The 14,999-nt window shown below is 37.8% G+C and overlaps 2 protein-coding genes and 1 non-coding gene across 4 annotated transcripts in view; 1 reads left to right on the top strand and 2 right to left on the bottom strand.

The window, feature by feature from the left end:
* Positions 1–304: 304 nt before the first annotated feature.
* Positions 305–431, bottom strand: LOC114887845. Its single transcript, XR_003791609.1, has one exon. It is a non-coding gene; the product is annotated as a small nucleolar RNA SNORA40 (small nucleolar RNA).
* Positions 432–711: 280 nt separating this feature from the next.
* TAF1D (TATA-box binding protein associated factor, RNA polymerase I subunit D) lies at positions 712–5,850 on the bottom strand. Its single transcript, XM_029209634.1, is given in 7 exon segments — positions 712–1,036; positions 1,039–1,152; positions 1,543–1,600; positions 1,945–2,120; positions 2,929–3,307; positions 4,069–4,232; positions 5,690–5,850. Coding segments are annotated over 6 exon segments (876 nt in total). The 5' UTR covers positions 4,128–4,232; positions 5,690–5,850; the 3' UTR covers positions 712–946.
* CUNH11orf54 (chromosome unknown C11orf54 homolog) overlaps positions 5,845–14,999 on the top strand; it is a 26,536-nt gene continuing 17,381 nt past the window's right edge. The window contains exons 1-2 of one of the 2 annotated variants that reach the window (XM_029209632.1): positions 5,845–6,094; positions 11,918–11,979. In XM_029209632.1, coding sequence (XP_029065465.1) covers positions 11,925–11,979 — 55 coding nt within the window. In that variant the 5' untranslated portion in view covers positions 5,845–6,094; positions 11,918–11,924. Of the gene's footprint in view, positions 6,095–11,783; positions 11,980–14,999 lie in introns of those variants that run through there. The other variant, XM_029209633.1, reaches the window with a different exon arrangement.

The raw sequence follows: 14,999 nt of genomic DNA, 5'->3' as shown, positions 1-14,999 counted from the left end.
AAAATGCCTTTCAATAATGAAACCTATGGAGGTTTTAAATTCTGACAATTTATCACATTTACACAAATTGTACCCAAACTCACCTAAAGCATAAGACATACCTTTTTAAATTATCCAGACACTCTGATCAAGATAAAAGCCTAAAAAAAGAAGCCATCTTTGTTTCATGTCAACGTTAAAATTAGAGTACTAAATCAATACAGCTGATAATTTAAAAGCTTAAGATATGAGGGAAATTATCAGCTCTATAGTCCTGGAAGCAATCTTTATCAATACACCCCCATCACTTGACTCTCTTAGGTATCATGTTCCTTCTTATCTGTATCAAAACTCATACTGAACAATGAGCTCTGGGTTGCAAAAGAGGATTTATTTGTGCACCTGTCTAGAAGTCTTTGTCCACAAATTAAACAAAAACAAACACAAGTGCTATGGTAAAATGAAGTATATAAAGTGGCATAATCTGGAACATACAGTGGTGATGAAAATGATTATAGATAGGAAAGGAAAATATTAAGTTCTTATTACATTAATAGGCATTTCACACTAAATTTCTCTGAAAAAAATAAAAATGGAGTTGCCAGGTACTCTAAGGAGAATATCATTAGTGGTTATTGCTGTCAATCATTAGTGGTTATTGCAACTAAGATTTTTTCAGGATTACAATCTTATTTCTTTGATTCAAAGCTCAAATGGCACCTTTAAGTTCTCTTACCCAGAAATACACCACCATATGCAAAAACAGTAGGATGTCGTTTATTTTTTGGGGAAGTGATATATCTGCTGTAACAGCCTCAATGTTTTTTCTACATAATCTCACTGTTTTAATTATTTTTCTTATAATTACTACTTCAGGAGTTTTATAAATTTATTCTTTTTATTTTCTTACAAGGTTCTTTTTTATCATAAGGCTGGCGTATGTATTCACATTCATCATCTTTTCTTTCTATAAAGTTCCTTTTTCTCTATTCTGTTTACCTTGTCTGGTAGTCATAATCCTATCTATTTTCAGGCCATTCTGTCCTCTGTCCAGTGTTTTTTGGATTTTGATGCTCTCTTTTTAGGCAATGCAGCTTCTTCAGTATATTCCTCTTGTTCCAAATATACATTCTTCTTTGGTATTTCAGAACTTATTATGAAATAATTATCCTCCTGCATAAGAAATAACAATACTAAGCAATAACTGAAACTTTACCGCGTTAGTAATTACATATAACTAAACTCTAGGTTACTTAAAATAACCTGGATACTACATCTGGATGTTAAAAATCCAAATTAACTTCTGCTGCTTTTCTCATCTGATATCCTAGTAGCAACACCACACATGAAAACTTACAATAGTATTGTTTTTACTCATATAGTATTGATAATTCATGTTCTCAGCAATTATCCATAAAATTCTTATTTTTATTCTTGCATTTCCTGCACCAAGGGCATTGAACCTTTCAAAACTTAAATACAGATAGTAACACAACAGGATAAAATTCTCCCTTTGTCAACAGCTGTCCTCCCAAAATGAAGTGGGATAAAATTGTCACTTACCACCAATTTAATATCACATTCATCATGTTCAAGATTTGTTGCAATCTCCTCCTCTGCTCTGCAATATTAAAAGCATATCACTCAATGTATATATATAACTGATTCAACTTTGTTATAAAGCAGAAACTAACATACCATTGTAAAGCAATTATACTCCAATAGTTAAAAAAAAAGTATCACTCAGATGACAAATCTTTTATAACCCAATGAGTAGTATACTGTCATGACATACAACTGAAACAGCAATACCAGTTAAGTCTATTAATATTTTATCTGTGTTCACATCACTATTAAATCAAAGTCTAAACAAATTGATAGCATATGGAGCAACATTAAAATTTAAAAGCACTTAATCTTATAAAACCTATGTCCAAAATTATTCCAATCCATGATAGAACTTACGCTGACTCTTCAATAGGAGAGATAGATCCATCATCATCCAAGTATCTGTATCTACGACTATCAAAGTCTTCTTTTTCTAAATCTTCACCAACATTCATTTGTTTCAAGGATTCCTTGAGATGGTATTCATACTTCAGTTTTTCAAGGTAGTTAAAAAATCCTCTTGCCACTGCTTGCTATGTACCAAAAACACCATATTTTAAGTCAAGGACTTAAAAAGAATTTCTTCCACTCAGCAAATGCCTATGTTCCTAAATGACAAGGATCCCCATAACAAGGTCCTTAGTGATCTTGATTTAACTACTCTGCTATATGGAGATCACGTGTATCAATTCACTGTTCTACCTAGCAAGTTATCAAAGTTAGTACCAAGAAAAACAAGCATAAATCTTGTATCGTTTGGGCATTACTTAAGACATTTTTTAATGCAGAGAACTATTTTAATCACCTTAAAACATAAAGAGGTTAATGAGTATTAATCCTTTCCAATAAATCAGATTCTAGAACAAGTGACTACAAATTATGCAATCACTTATCTCAAATATTTCAGAGTCTACTGCTAAGTACTGGCGTTATTTGTCTGGTAATTCTGTCAGAAATTGAAATATCTGAACAAAATGAAATCCTAAAGCCACTGAACATGAAAGGTAGGTGTGGGTTTCACTTCGGTTACTATAAAACAACTGGGCATTTGAGTTTTAGGAATGGTGTTTACAGCCCTGACAGGATAAGATCAAGGTATAAAATCAGCCTTAGAGCACTTCATATACAGGTACATTCACCCAGTGTTACCAGTGCAAGATTCCACCCAGAAGTCCAAGTGAACTTTGAGCTGAAGGAGGGGGATGGCATTTAAGCAGCAGTATAGAGAAGTATTATAAAAGTTGAAGACTGTATGATCCAGGTACATCTAAATTCTAAAAGCGACCAACAACTCATTTCAAACATTTTAAGCTATGTGCATCAGCATATATACAGACTCACCTCAAAGGTTAAAATTTTTCTCCAAGGTAATGGTTTTCTTCCATTTTCTGATTCTAAAAATGGGAAGCCAGGTCCTTTGTCTTTAAATTGTTTCTTATTTATTTGTGAGCTTCTAGTGTTTCTCCTTCCTTTTGGTCTTCCCCTTGATCTTCCCGTTGGCTTGTATTTCCTCTTTTTACGTTTCTTTTTTTTGAATCTTTCAAAAATAGCTTTTAAAGTCAATGGTCTTGGCTCTATAGATGAGTCACTAGATGAATCTCTTGCTTGAGTACTTTCAGGTGTGTGAACGAATTTTCTAATAGGGTTTCTTTGCCTCCTTTTAGGTGGGATAGGAACACACTGAGTTTTAAATAAGCTGCTACCAGAGGAAGAGTTATCACTAGAAAACAGGGAAAGATTAATTGTACCCTCATATTACTGTTTATTACCAGTAATATACTTTTCTTTTACAAATCAAAGCAGAAAAACATGTTCAAAGTAATTTTTTAAAAGATGGGCTCAGTACTAGCCAATCACTTAGCTCTTACCACTCTCCACAAGTGGCCCATAATGCCATGTGCCATAGCACTTAGCCAAAAAATCATCTTCCTTTATGTAAGTTCCACAAAGGCAGGCTTGTTCACTGCTAGGGGCTAAACTAAGACAAAACCTCCTCTAAATAAAACAAGAGTATCCTAGCGGAAAGATGTATTCAGTATACTAGAAATGCTCATTTGTTTTCCCAGTGAGATCAACAACAATTAGGACTAGATACCTCTCATCATATACATAAGCCAGCATCCCTGATAATGTGGAATATAGGAACAAGTTGATTTTAAAACAAGATTCCCTACTGATATCCATTTTCTTCTTATAAAATGAGGATGATTTAATGAGGAAGATAGCAGTTTGGCCCGGAGAATATACTCCTGTTTCCCTGAGTTAACGATGTGTCCCACGATTCTAAGTAGTTAAAACTTCAAAAGCCTGTGCAAACCAGGTTTTCCTTTTCTGTTCTAATGCAAGAAAATTACCATTACCACCACTCATTATCTACAATGATTTATGCTTTCCCGGTAATTCAAATACAGTAAAATTACCATCTAGTCTCTTTTCCAGAAAAATCTGGTGATTGTTATTTAAAAAAAAGAAAGCACTTACCTTTGATTCTCAATTTCCACAGCTGAGTCAGATGCCGTTGCATAGTTGATAGAATCCATTCCTGGTATGTGTTTTCCAAGCCCCTCTCAAATTTGTTGTCAATTGTCCTTTGATTTAAACAGATTTCTGACCATACAAAATTCAGTAAATGTGATGTTGTTTCCCTGAATAAATGCAAACAGCTAGTATCAGAGTAATGAAAATGTTGATGTCGTTGTGACAATTATGTAAATTAATTACACATAAATTAAGGCAAAATCACATACAAGGCTTTTAATATTTTCATGTAGGAACTGTCATTTCAGGTCAATCCTAAAATCTAGAGATTTTATTCACAGGTTCTCTTTCAGTTTTGCCTCCTTAATCTATCCAATGTTAGATTCCAGAAGAGTATTGTAATTTCCAACGAAAGTATCACACAGCTTTCCACAACAGTTAAAAAATGTAATTTTACCCTTAGCCATACAACAGCCAAAAAGCCATTTTTCAACATCAGTTGGGAACTAGTATGAAAATCTTTTGCATACAAAGCCAGAAGGCGGAGTATGGCCTCAGTATACCCGGGAAAATAATCAGGAGGACTTAACTACCTCTATCCAAACTCCTGGTCTGGAATTTGCTGTTAATGGGTATTAATACAAAAGTTCTGAATTCTCAAACTTTTCGATGAAAGGCTTACAAATTAAAAAAAAAAAAAAGACAAAGAGCACTGTTGTAATCTCCTTAGATACATTACAATAGTTTGGACAAAATTTTAAAAAAAGATAATGTCTAATTTTACTTTTCCATCTCCCTTATCGGGGATGCCATCATTCTTCCTATTTGTATATTGTTCTTAGTCTTTAGCATTCTTGGCAATGACAAATAAGCAACGATAAAAGAAATCCTACAAGAACAATATACTTCGAACATAGGAAACCAATAAGGTCACAGAGATCTCAGATTCGCAAAATATCCAACGGACTCCTGGTAATTTCATGTTGTTTTATCGTAGTTTTCTAAAATGCAAAATCTTAAGAAATAAGTCACGAAATAACTGCCCAAAAAGAAATTGAACAAGTGGATCCAATGGCACTGATGGTATACCCGAGATTAAAAAAAAAAAAAAAATCAGAGCGTATTATCAAAATTAAAGTTGACTCAAAACCTCTTTTTCGGAAACTAGAAAGCATTCCTACGTAAGTGTGGCTTCCTATTCCGAGATTCTGCGAGGAGGAGCACATGGCAATAGTGCCCTTCACTGGCTCTAACAATTCCCCTTCAGCACTTTGTGCGATTTTGGGGCGAGCGTCTCCAGAAAGCGCCTAACCTCGTACAAGAAGAACGGCGTCAGCAATGGTTACCTCGCACTTAAACCCTATTAATTCAGAAAATGTGTATTGTATGTACCACACTTTAACATCTACATGCCAGACAACGGACCACGCCCATACTATAAGCGTGTACTGTGGGCCGCAGTAAAGCCACTAGGCCCGAAGTCCACAAAAACCACGAGCCCTCCGCCCTCGGGTACTGACTTTCGCGGCTGGACCCCGATATGCCACGCAGGGGCCTGGGAAAAGCTACAAGAGGAAACCCTCCCCCGCCCAGAAGGCCCGGAAGCCCCCGTCCTCTTTCCTACCCGTCGAGAGGGCAGACAGCTTGCACCAACCAGCGCCGGCTCGGCATGGGCCTCAGCTGCGTACCAGATACCCGCCACCCCTCCCTAGGAAGTCCGCATTCAGCAACCTCCGGAACCCCCCCTCACTCCAACAAGTTAAGAACCACCAACCTCCACTACCGCGCTGGAGAAAAGGATGGGCGGGCTGCGTGCCCCAGCTAATAGGGAGACCGAAGTCTCGCGATAACAATTTGACTCCAGGAAGAAAGTGAGAGGTGGGAAGTGGCGACCCGCGGGGCGCCATTTTGATCTCCGTGAGAGGAGGAGCGATTTCGAGCGGGCGGGGTCTGATCTCCCGGATCCAGAGGAGGCGGAGTTGACTGAGGCAAGATCGGGTTTCAGGTGTAGGCTTCCCTCACCGATTAGGTAAGTGGAGTAGACAAGAATGTTTCGGCAAACTACAAGAAATAAATTGTGGGGTCAGGTGAACGGAATGACTGTGAACTGCAAGGAAACAGGCACTCCACCTGCTTTGCTTCCAGTGGTCTTGCCTTGGTTGAGCTGTCCTCTGACTTCCCAAAATCTGATCTCGAGTGTGTGGGGGGGTGTGCGTGTGTGTACGGTGCCAGGTGTGTTTTGTCATATTATGTCTACTTTTGCCTTCAGAAATCTCCTCTGCGTTAACTTGTAAGACGATCATGCTTTGACCGAGACTCAAAATGTGTAACCTTTGTACTGGAAGCCAGTGTTACCCCGTAGTACATCCAGGTCCCCTCTCCCCTTCGCACTTTTGTTAACTACTCTTTCACTCAGAGCTAAGTGTCAGCCTCCCAGGGGTTGGTTAATATATCACAAGAGATACCAGCGGCGAGTTTTTTTGTTTGTTTTCTCCCTTAGTTCCCTGAATGATTAATGAATGTTAAGATAAAAGTTTAAACTCGTTTAGTTTTGGTATTTTGGGGTTTTTTTCCCCCACAGTAGTTACAAAAAGGAATGAGCTGGCTTGATTTGTCCACTTTCAGACCTCTTGTATCATATGAAAAAACCAGGAAAGCCGTCTAGTCTTAACCTGTGGCTAGTGTCATTTTCGGATTGGACAGACCTGGAGGGTAATCTAGCCTCTTTACTCAATTTTGCTCTAAATGTTGAACAATTCCAGGCACAGACAGTCTAGTCTTCTAGGCATTATGAAGTACCGTTAGCTCCAGAACAGGGATTGCATGTCTTATTCACTGCCATGTTCCATAACATGCCTGCCTATGTAATTTGTGAGTCTCAGTACGAAATGAAAATGCAGAGCCCCTTGTTCAAAACGCAGGGGGAAAGTGCCATTAAAGGTACTAAAATATAAGCGGTCTCCTTTCTTCTGTAGTACCTCTTTCCACTTGTCATGATGTTTTAATTAATAGCATTAATTTGCTATTATTAATTATTAATGACATTAATTCTATTTTATTGATTTATTATTAATTAATAACTAACTATACTATTATTAATTAATAGCATTAATTTGCTATTTATTGTCACTCTAAGTAAAGAAAAATTGAGTTTAACTCATTAGCATGAGATTTACCACTCTATATTCTGCAATACCAGTTTTAAATACAAACATAGGAACATTTAGCTTGTACGCAGAATTACTGAAATTTCACAATTCATACTATGTAGGCATATGTATTTTGTTCTTACTAGAACACTGGATACTGCACAAAACTAGCACCCCTGTATTTATTTTACTTCTCCATGCGTGCACATTCTACCGACACTATGGAATCCAGGGAATTTGAGTCTCGATGAACTCCCTTAGACTGTGCATCCACCAGCATTCTAGGCTCACAGGACTTAAACGCTTTTTGTGAATGGGAAGCAAGGAGTGGTGGTGGACATGCACATAGACCCTCTCTCCTCTGATTCCAAGCATGTTCCATTGTCCTATCCATCTTAAAAGTTCAAATATAAAGTTAAGAATTTTTTTAAATATTTATTTTATTTATTTATTTGTCTGCACCAGGTCTTAGTTGCGGCATACGGGGTCTTCACTGTGGCATGCAGGCTCTTAGTTATGGCGTGCGGGATCTAGTTCCCTGACCAGGGATTGAACCTGGGCCCCCTGCATTGGGAGCGTGCAGTCTTAACCACTGGACCACCAGGGAAGTCCCTAAAGTTAAGAATTTAAAGATGGTGGCAATGGAGCATAAACCACGTGCTATTCTGAGCACATGGTCCTGTGTAACTTCACTAGTTGCACATCCATGGAGCCAGCCGTGCCCCAGAGCCTTATGAGTCTGGAATATCATAAATGTTCAATAAAAAAAACTAAGGCTGAACTGGTATCCATTGTATGCTAGGTACTTGAAGACAAATATGAGAAATACAGTCCTATCTTCAAAGAGATCACAGTCTAAGGGACAGAAACAAAGCAAACAGATGACCACAGGTATACTGAGTGCTAGAAGGTTGCTCTTGTGAGCTGAATTGTATCATTCCCTCACCAGTTAATGGCAAGGTATAATGTGATGAGTTCTGGGTTTACAGTGGGCTAGATTTGGTTTTGAATTCTGTTTCTGCCACTTAATAGCTGAGTGATCTGGAGTAAATAATATATTCTCTCTGGCCTATTTCCTCTTGTAAAATGAGTAGGATAATATGTCGTTGTGTGAGGTTTTGAAGGAATGTCTGTAAAGTGTCTAACATACTGTTTGGTTTACAGAATGCAGTTTGTCAATAGTTATCGGCCATAGTTGGTCCACCCCTTTAGGCATTGCCTCTGCAGCTCCATTTACCTTCTGCCTCCTATCTTCCATTCTTCCCTTCTCTAGACCCTACTTCTGGGCCACTGACTCCCAGCAGTGGAATCTGGAGAGTAAATGTTGTTTGCCTCCATGTGGCCCAAAGCTGTCCTCCTAGAGCCACTCTGGGTTTGTATTAGAACTTTTCTAACCCTTTTCTCTCATCACTCCAACTCCAACCTCCTCTTCCCTATTTCTCACTCACACAGAAACACACTTATACACACTACCACGCTGCCTTCTGGGCTTTTGGCTTGCATTTCTAAACCAGTTATTCAGGCTGTAGCCTCCTAGGGTTGGAATTTGTTTCTGTTTTGGTGGGGAAAGAAAACAAAAACCTGACCTTTAAAAGAGTAAAGGGTGTAAAATCAGTGATGCAGGAGATGTTGATGGCCCGCAGGCTGAGCAGCTGAAATCTGTCCTGTGTGGGCAGCTACTCCAAGATAAGATAATGCCAGGAGCTGGGAGGAGCTGAGTCCCACCCAGAATAAAGATAAAGAGACCACAGATTTCTCATTCTCAAGGTCAAGGAGATCTTCCCAACTATACAGGTACAGAAAGGCTGGGGGTGTAGGGAAGGGAGGGGGCACCACCCCATAGGAGGTGATGTCAACCTTTCCATAGGTCTCTGCATTAAGAGATGTGCGCACATACAGGGGAGAACCCTGAGTTATACCAAATACGGCCTCAGAGCCAGGCAAAGCAAGACATTGGCCAGAGGAAACCCGCAAGAAATGCCCCATGTAAGTGATTTAAACTACCACGAAGACGCAACTCTCTTAGTCCACCCATGTGTGTCTATTCACATGTACTTTTTTCCCTCCTAATAAACACTTTGCTTGTTTCACTACTTTCAGTCTCTTTGTTGAAATTAACTTTTACAAATAAGACAAGCCAGGGGCCTTGTCACTAGCCACTGGCCCTCGTGGTGTAGGGGCTAGGATTCAGTGCTCTCACTGCCATGGCCTGACTTCGCTGGGGAACGAGGTCTTGCTTCAAGCCCCTGCAGGCCGAGGCCACCTGAGATCATTAGGACTGTATTTAATTTAAACTTGAGTCTTTATTATTCCTACTGTAAGTAGAAATATCTAGAGTGCTTTTATTATCTTCATTTTAAATAAACATGGTATTCACTGAGGAGATTTTCACAAGTTCTTAATTAGTACTTACTGGTTTCTAATAAAGAAAATATAAGATGATGGGCCTTCCCTTGTGGTCCAGTGGTTAACACTCCATGCTTCCACTGCTGGGGGCACGGGTTCCACTCCTGGTCTGGGAACTAGGATTCTGCATGCCTCGCAGAGCAGCCAAAAAAAAAAAAAGAAGAAAAAGAAAGAAAGAAAATATAAGATGTCAACATTTAGAAAATCTAGGTGAAGCATATATGAGATTATTTGTACGTATTTTCTGTCCATCTGAAATTATTTCAGTAAAGTTAAAATGGCTCATTCCTAAACAATTATAGCTTATTCAATTCGAAAATATATTTTCGGGAATTCCCTGGCCGTCCAATGGTTAGGACTCCGTGCTTCGCTTTCACTGCCGAGGGCCAGGGTTTGATCCCTGGTCAGGGAACTAATATCCTTCAAGCTGCAATGCATGGCCAAAAAAAAATAAAATATATTTGAGATCATCTAAATATGATTATATAGGGTTTTGGGCCCATTATCAACACTTTACATTTTCTTTGGGAGACCAAATTATGCATATTAAGTAAATAAAGGGTAATAAAGTATTATCTGATAAAGTACTAAAGAAATGTCGGGTCTTAAATGTATGTTTGTGGAGGATGTGTTATTTGATATCATCAAAATTAGAAATCCAGTTTCTAAGAAAACTGAATCTTTGGAAAATTAAAAAAAAATTTTTTTTGGAAGAGTACTTCAAGTGATGTTGAAGGACCATCTTTCACTTACTAAGTAATGGTATATCAGAGATTATTCACATTAACGAGGTATTTCATTAACAATTTTAATGAGAACTCCAACAGTGTTCTTAGAAACAGCCTTAAGAGTTTTGTCTTTATTCCTTGTTGTGATTGGCCTCCAGTGGGATTCCCCGCCCACCTCATATTACTTTCGTTTGTTTGGGTTTTTTTGCCTGCATTTTATTTAACTCTCTCTGCTTGCACACCTCATCACCTGTACACTTGAGGTAAGATACTAATCTCTGTGCATATATGTCTACTGTATTTTTTAAAAATCAAATTATAATTGGTTAGGTTATCAGAATAATTGGACATTGAAGCTGTTTACCAAGAAAATGTTTATTTGTAAATGAAATAATTTGAATTTCAAAAGCTAATAATTTGTAGGAGTTTCCATTTCTCTTAGTAATTTAAATTTTCTCTTGTAAAAGTGATAGTCTAAGAAACTTGTTTAACTTTTAGCCTAAATGTCAAATATAGAATAGAAAACACAAATAAATGATCTATTATAGAAGTACCTGAGCATCCTGTACTGTTATCTACAACCATTTAAACACTTATTCATAAACCTTAATAACTACCTTTGCTTCAGGATCTATATTCCTTAAATCAACCATTAGAAAGCTGCATGTTCAATCCAGATACGTGACTGAAGAAAATGAATCATGTGCCCTCTTGGTTTGGTATTCCTCTTGTCTATTTTAAATGTCAGCTATTTAAGGTACTAGTATTAAAATAGGTTACTTGGACATTTCTCACTTGGAATATTAAATACAAGAAGTTATGGTTGCCTTTCTGTGAGGACGCCTAAATGCCCTTTAGCCCTCTTTATATAACTGAACTCTTTCATTTCCAGAGCAGCAGCTGTTCATGCTTGGTGCACTGCAATAATTAGCCTACAATTGCTTTATTTTGTACATCCTCGTGAAACCTCAAAACTCAGATTGGGACTTGAGCCCATGGGCTGAGACTTGACCCCAGCCAAAACTCAGTACTTTGAGATCTGTACTTTGAGATCACACACTCAGGACTTAACGAAGCTCAGGTTCTTTATGTCTCATCACAGAAAGAATTCATTGAGAGACAAAGTGATAGGTAAGAAGTGGATTTTTTTAGAGAGACACACTCCATAGACAGAATGCGGTCCATCTCAAAAGGTGAGATGGCCTTGGGAGAAACCCTCCACAGAGTGTGGAACATCTCAGAAGGTGAGAGGCCCCGAAATATGGGGTAGTTAGTTTTTATGGACTGGGTAATTTCATAGGCCAACAAGTGGGAGGATTATTCCAGCTATTTGGGGGAAGGGGCAGAGAATTCCAGGAATTGGGCCACTGCCCACTTCTGGCCTTTTATGGTCATGGCACCTGTGGGTGTGTCATTTAGATGCTAATGCATTACAATGAGCATATAATGAGGCTCAAGTTCTACTGGAAGTCTGCCATCTTGGACCTAGTTGGTTCTAACTAATTTTTGCGTCCCCCAACAGCTATGTCATTCTTTTAAAGGTTGTGTCCTGCCCCCTTCCTGTTTCAGAAAGAAGATGTCTTGTGCTGAGTATTCTTTTCATGTGCCAAGTCTAGAGGAGCTTGTTGGAGGTAAATGCAATACTGAGTTTTTTTAATTATCCTAAGGAAAAAAATTTTTAAATAAAAACATTCTAAGATAAGCTTTATGCAATAGCACTTTCGATACAGAACTAATTTTCCTTTTCTGTATTTGTTCTGTACTGTTTTTACTGAGAGAGTCCAAAACTCTGCCCCTCAAAAAAAAATCTAAATTCATGATTCAAAGATTCTTGATGAGATACGAATTTTACAGAATGAAGAATATGGTAATCCATGATTTAAATATGTGTGGTGCCCAAAGAGTTGTATAGTATTGCTTTATTAACTTTTTTTTTAACATCTTCATTGGAGTATAATTGCTTTACAGTGTTGTGTTAGTTTCTGCTGTATAACAAAGTGAATCACCTATACCTATACTTATATCCCCATATCCCCTCCCTCTTGCGTCTCCCTCCCACCTGCCTTATCCCACCCCTCTAGGTGCTCGCAAAACACCGAGCTAATCTCCCTGTGCCATGCAGCTGCTTCCCACTAGCTATCTATTTCACATCTGGTCCTGTATATATGTCAATGCTGCTGTTTTACTTGGTCCCAGCTTACCCTTCCCCCTCCCCATGTCCTCAAGTCCATTCTCTACATCTGCGTCTTTATTCCTGTCCTGCCCTAGGTTCTTCAGAACCTTTTTTTTTTTTTTTTTAGATTCCATATATATGTTAGCATATGGTATTTGTTTTTCTCTTTCTGACTTACTTCACTCTGTATGACAGTCTCTAGGTCCATCCACCTCACTACAAATACTCAATTTCATTTCTTTTTATGGCTGAGTAATATTCCATTGTATATATGTGTCACATCTTCTTCATCCATTCATCTGTTGATGGACACTTAGTTGCCTCCATGTCCTGGCTATTGTAAATAGTGCTGCAGTGAACATTGTGGTACATGACTCTTTTTGAATTATAGTTTTGTCACTGTATATGCCCAGTAGTAGGATTGCTGAGTCATATGGTAGTTCTATTTTTAGTTTTTTAAGGAACCTCCATACTGTTCTCCATAGTGGCTGTACCAATTTACATTCCCACCAATAGTGCAAGAGGGTTTCCTTTTCTCCACAACCTCTCCAGCATTTATTGTTTGTAGATTTTTTGAGGATGGCCATTCTGACTGGTGTGAGGTGATACCTGATTGTAGTTTTGATATACATTTCTCTAATGATTAGTGATGTTGAGCATCCTTTCATGTATTTGTTGGCAATCTGTATATCTTTGGAGAAATGTCTGTTTAGGTCTTCTGCCCATTTTTGGATTCGGTTGTTTGTTTCTTTGATATTAAGCTGCATGAGCTGCTTGTATATTTTGGAGATTAATCTTTCGTCAGCTGCTTCGTTTGCAAGTACTTTCTCCGATTCTGAGTGTTCTTTTCGTCTTTTTTTATTGTTTGCTGTGCAAAAGCTTATAACTTTCATTAGATCCCATTTGTTTATTTTTGTTTTTATTTCCATTTCTTTAGGAGGTGGGTCAAAAGGGACCTTGCTGTAATTTATGTCATACAGTGTTCTGCCTAAGTTTTCCTCTAAGAGTTTTATGCTGTCTGGCCTTAATTTAGGTCTCTAATCCATTTTGAATTTATTTTTGTATATGGTGTTAGGGAGTGTTCTAATTTCATTCTTTTACATGTAGCTGTCCAGTTTTCCCAGCACCACTTATTGAAGAGACTGTCTTTTCTCCATTGTATACTCTTGCCTCCTTTATCAAAGATAAGGTGACCATATATACATGGGTTTATCGCTGGGCTTTCTATCCGGTTCCATTGATGTATATTTCTGTTTTTGTGCCAGTACCATATTGTCTTGATTACTGTAGCTTTGTAGTATAGTCTGAAGTCAGGGAGCATGATTCCTCCAGCTCTGTTTTTCTTTCTCAATCTTGCTTTGGCTATTCAGGGTCCTTTATATTTCCATACAAATTGTGAACTTTTTTGTTCTACTTCTGTGAAAAATGCTATTGGTAGTTTGATAGGGATTGCATTGAATCTGTAGATTGCTTTGGGTAGTAGAGTCATTTTCACAATGTTGATTCTTCCAATCCAAGAACATGGTATATCTCTCCATCTGTTTGTATCATCTTTAATTTCTTTCATCATTGTCTTATAGTTTTCTGCATACAGGTCTTTTGTTTCCTTAGGTAGGTTTATTCCTAGGTATTTTATTCTTTTTGTTGCAGTGGTAAATGTGAGTGTTTCTTTAATTTCTATTTCAGAGTTTTCATCATTAGTGTATAGGAATGAAAGATTTCTGTGCATTAATTTTGTACCCTGCTATTTTACCAAATTCATTGATTAGCTCTAGTAGTTTTCTGGTAGCATCTTTAGGATTCTCTATGTATAGTATCATGTCATCTGCAAACAGTGACAGTTTTACTTCTTCTTTTCTGATTTGGATTCCTTTTATTTCTTTTCTTCTCTGATTGCTGTAGCTAAAACTTCCAAAACTATGTTGAATAATATTGGTGAGAGTGGGCAAACTTGTCTTGTTCCTGATCTTAGAGGAAATGGCTTCAGTTTCCAGAAACCATGGTTTCACCATTGAGAACGATGTTGGCTGTGGCTTTGTCATATATGGCCTTTATTATGTTGAGATAGGTTCCTTCTATGCCTACTTTCTGGAGAGTGTTTAGCATAAATGGGTGTTGTTTGTCAAAAGCTTTTTCTGCATATATTGAGATGGTCATATGGTTTTTATCCTTCAATTTGTTAATATGGTTAATATGGTTAATATCACATTGATTGATTTGTGTATATTGAAGAATCTTTGCATTCCTGGGATAAACCCCACGTGATCATGGTGTATGATCCTTTTAATGTGCTGTTGGATTCTGTTTGCTAGTATTTTGTTGAGGATTCTTGCATCTATGTTCATTAGAGATATTGGCCTGTAATTTCTTTTGTTGTGACATCTTTCTTTGGTTTTGGTATCAGGGTGATGGTGGCCTTGTAGAATGAGTTTGGGAGTGTTCCTCCCTCTGCTATATTTTGGAAGAGTGAGAAGGATA

Source organism: Monodon monoceros, unplaced genomic scaffold (genome assembly GCF_005190385.1).
Source record: "Monodon monoceros isolate NGI ecotype Baffin Bay Population unplaced genomic scaffold, NGI_Narwhal_1 Super_Scaffold_7, whole genome shotgun sequence".
NCBI lineage: Eukaryota > Metazoa > Chordata > Mammalia > Artiodactyla > Monodontidae > Monodon > Monodon monoceros.
This window is presented reverse-complemented; position numbering and strand designations above follow the sequence as displayed.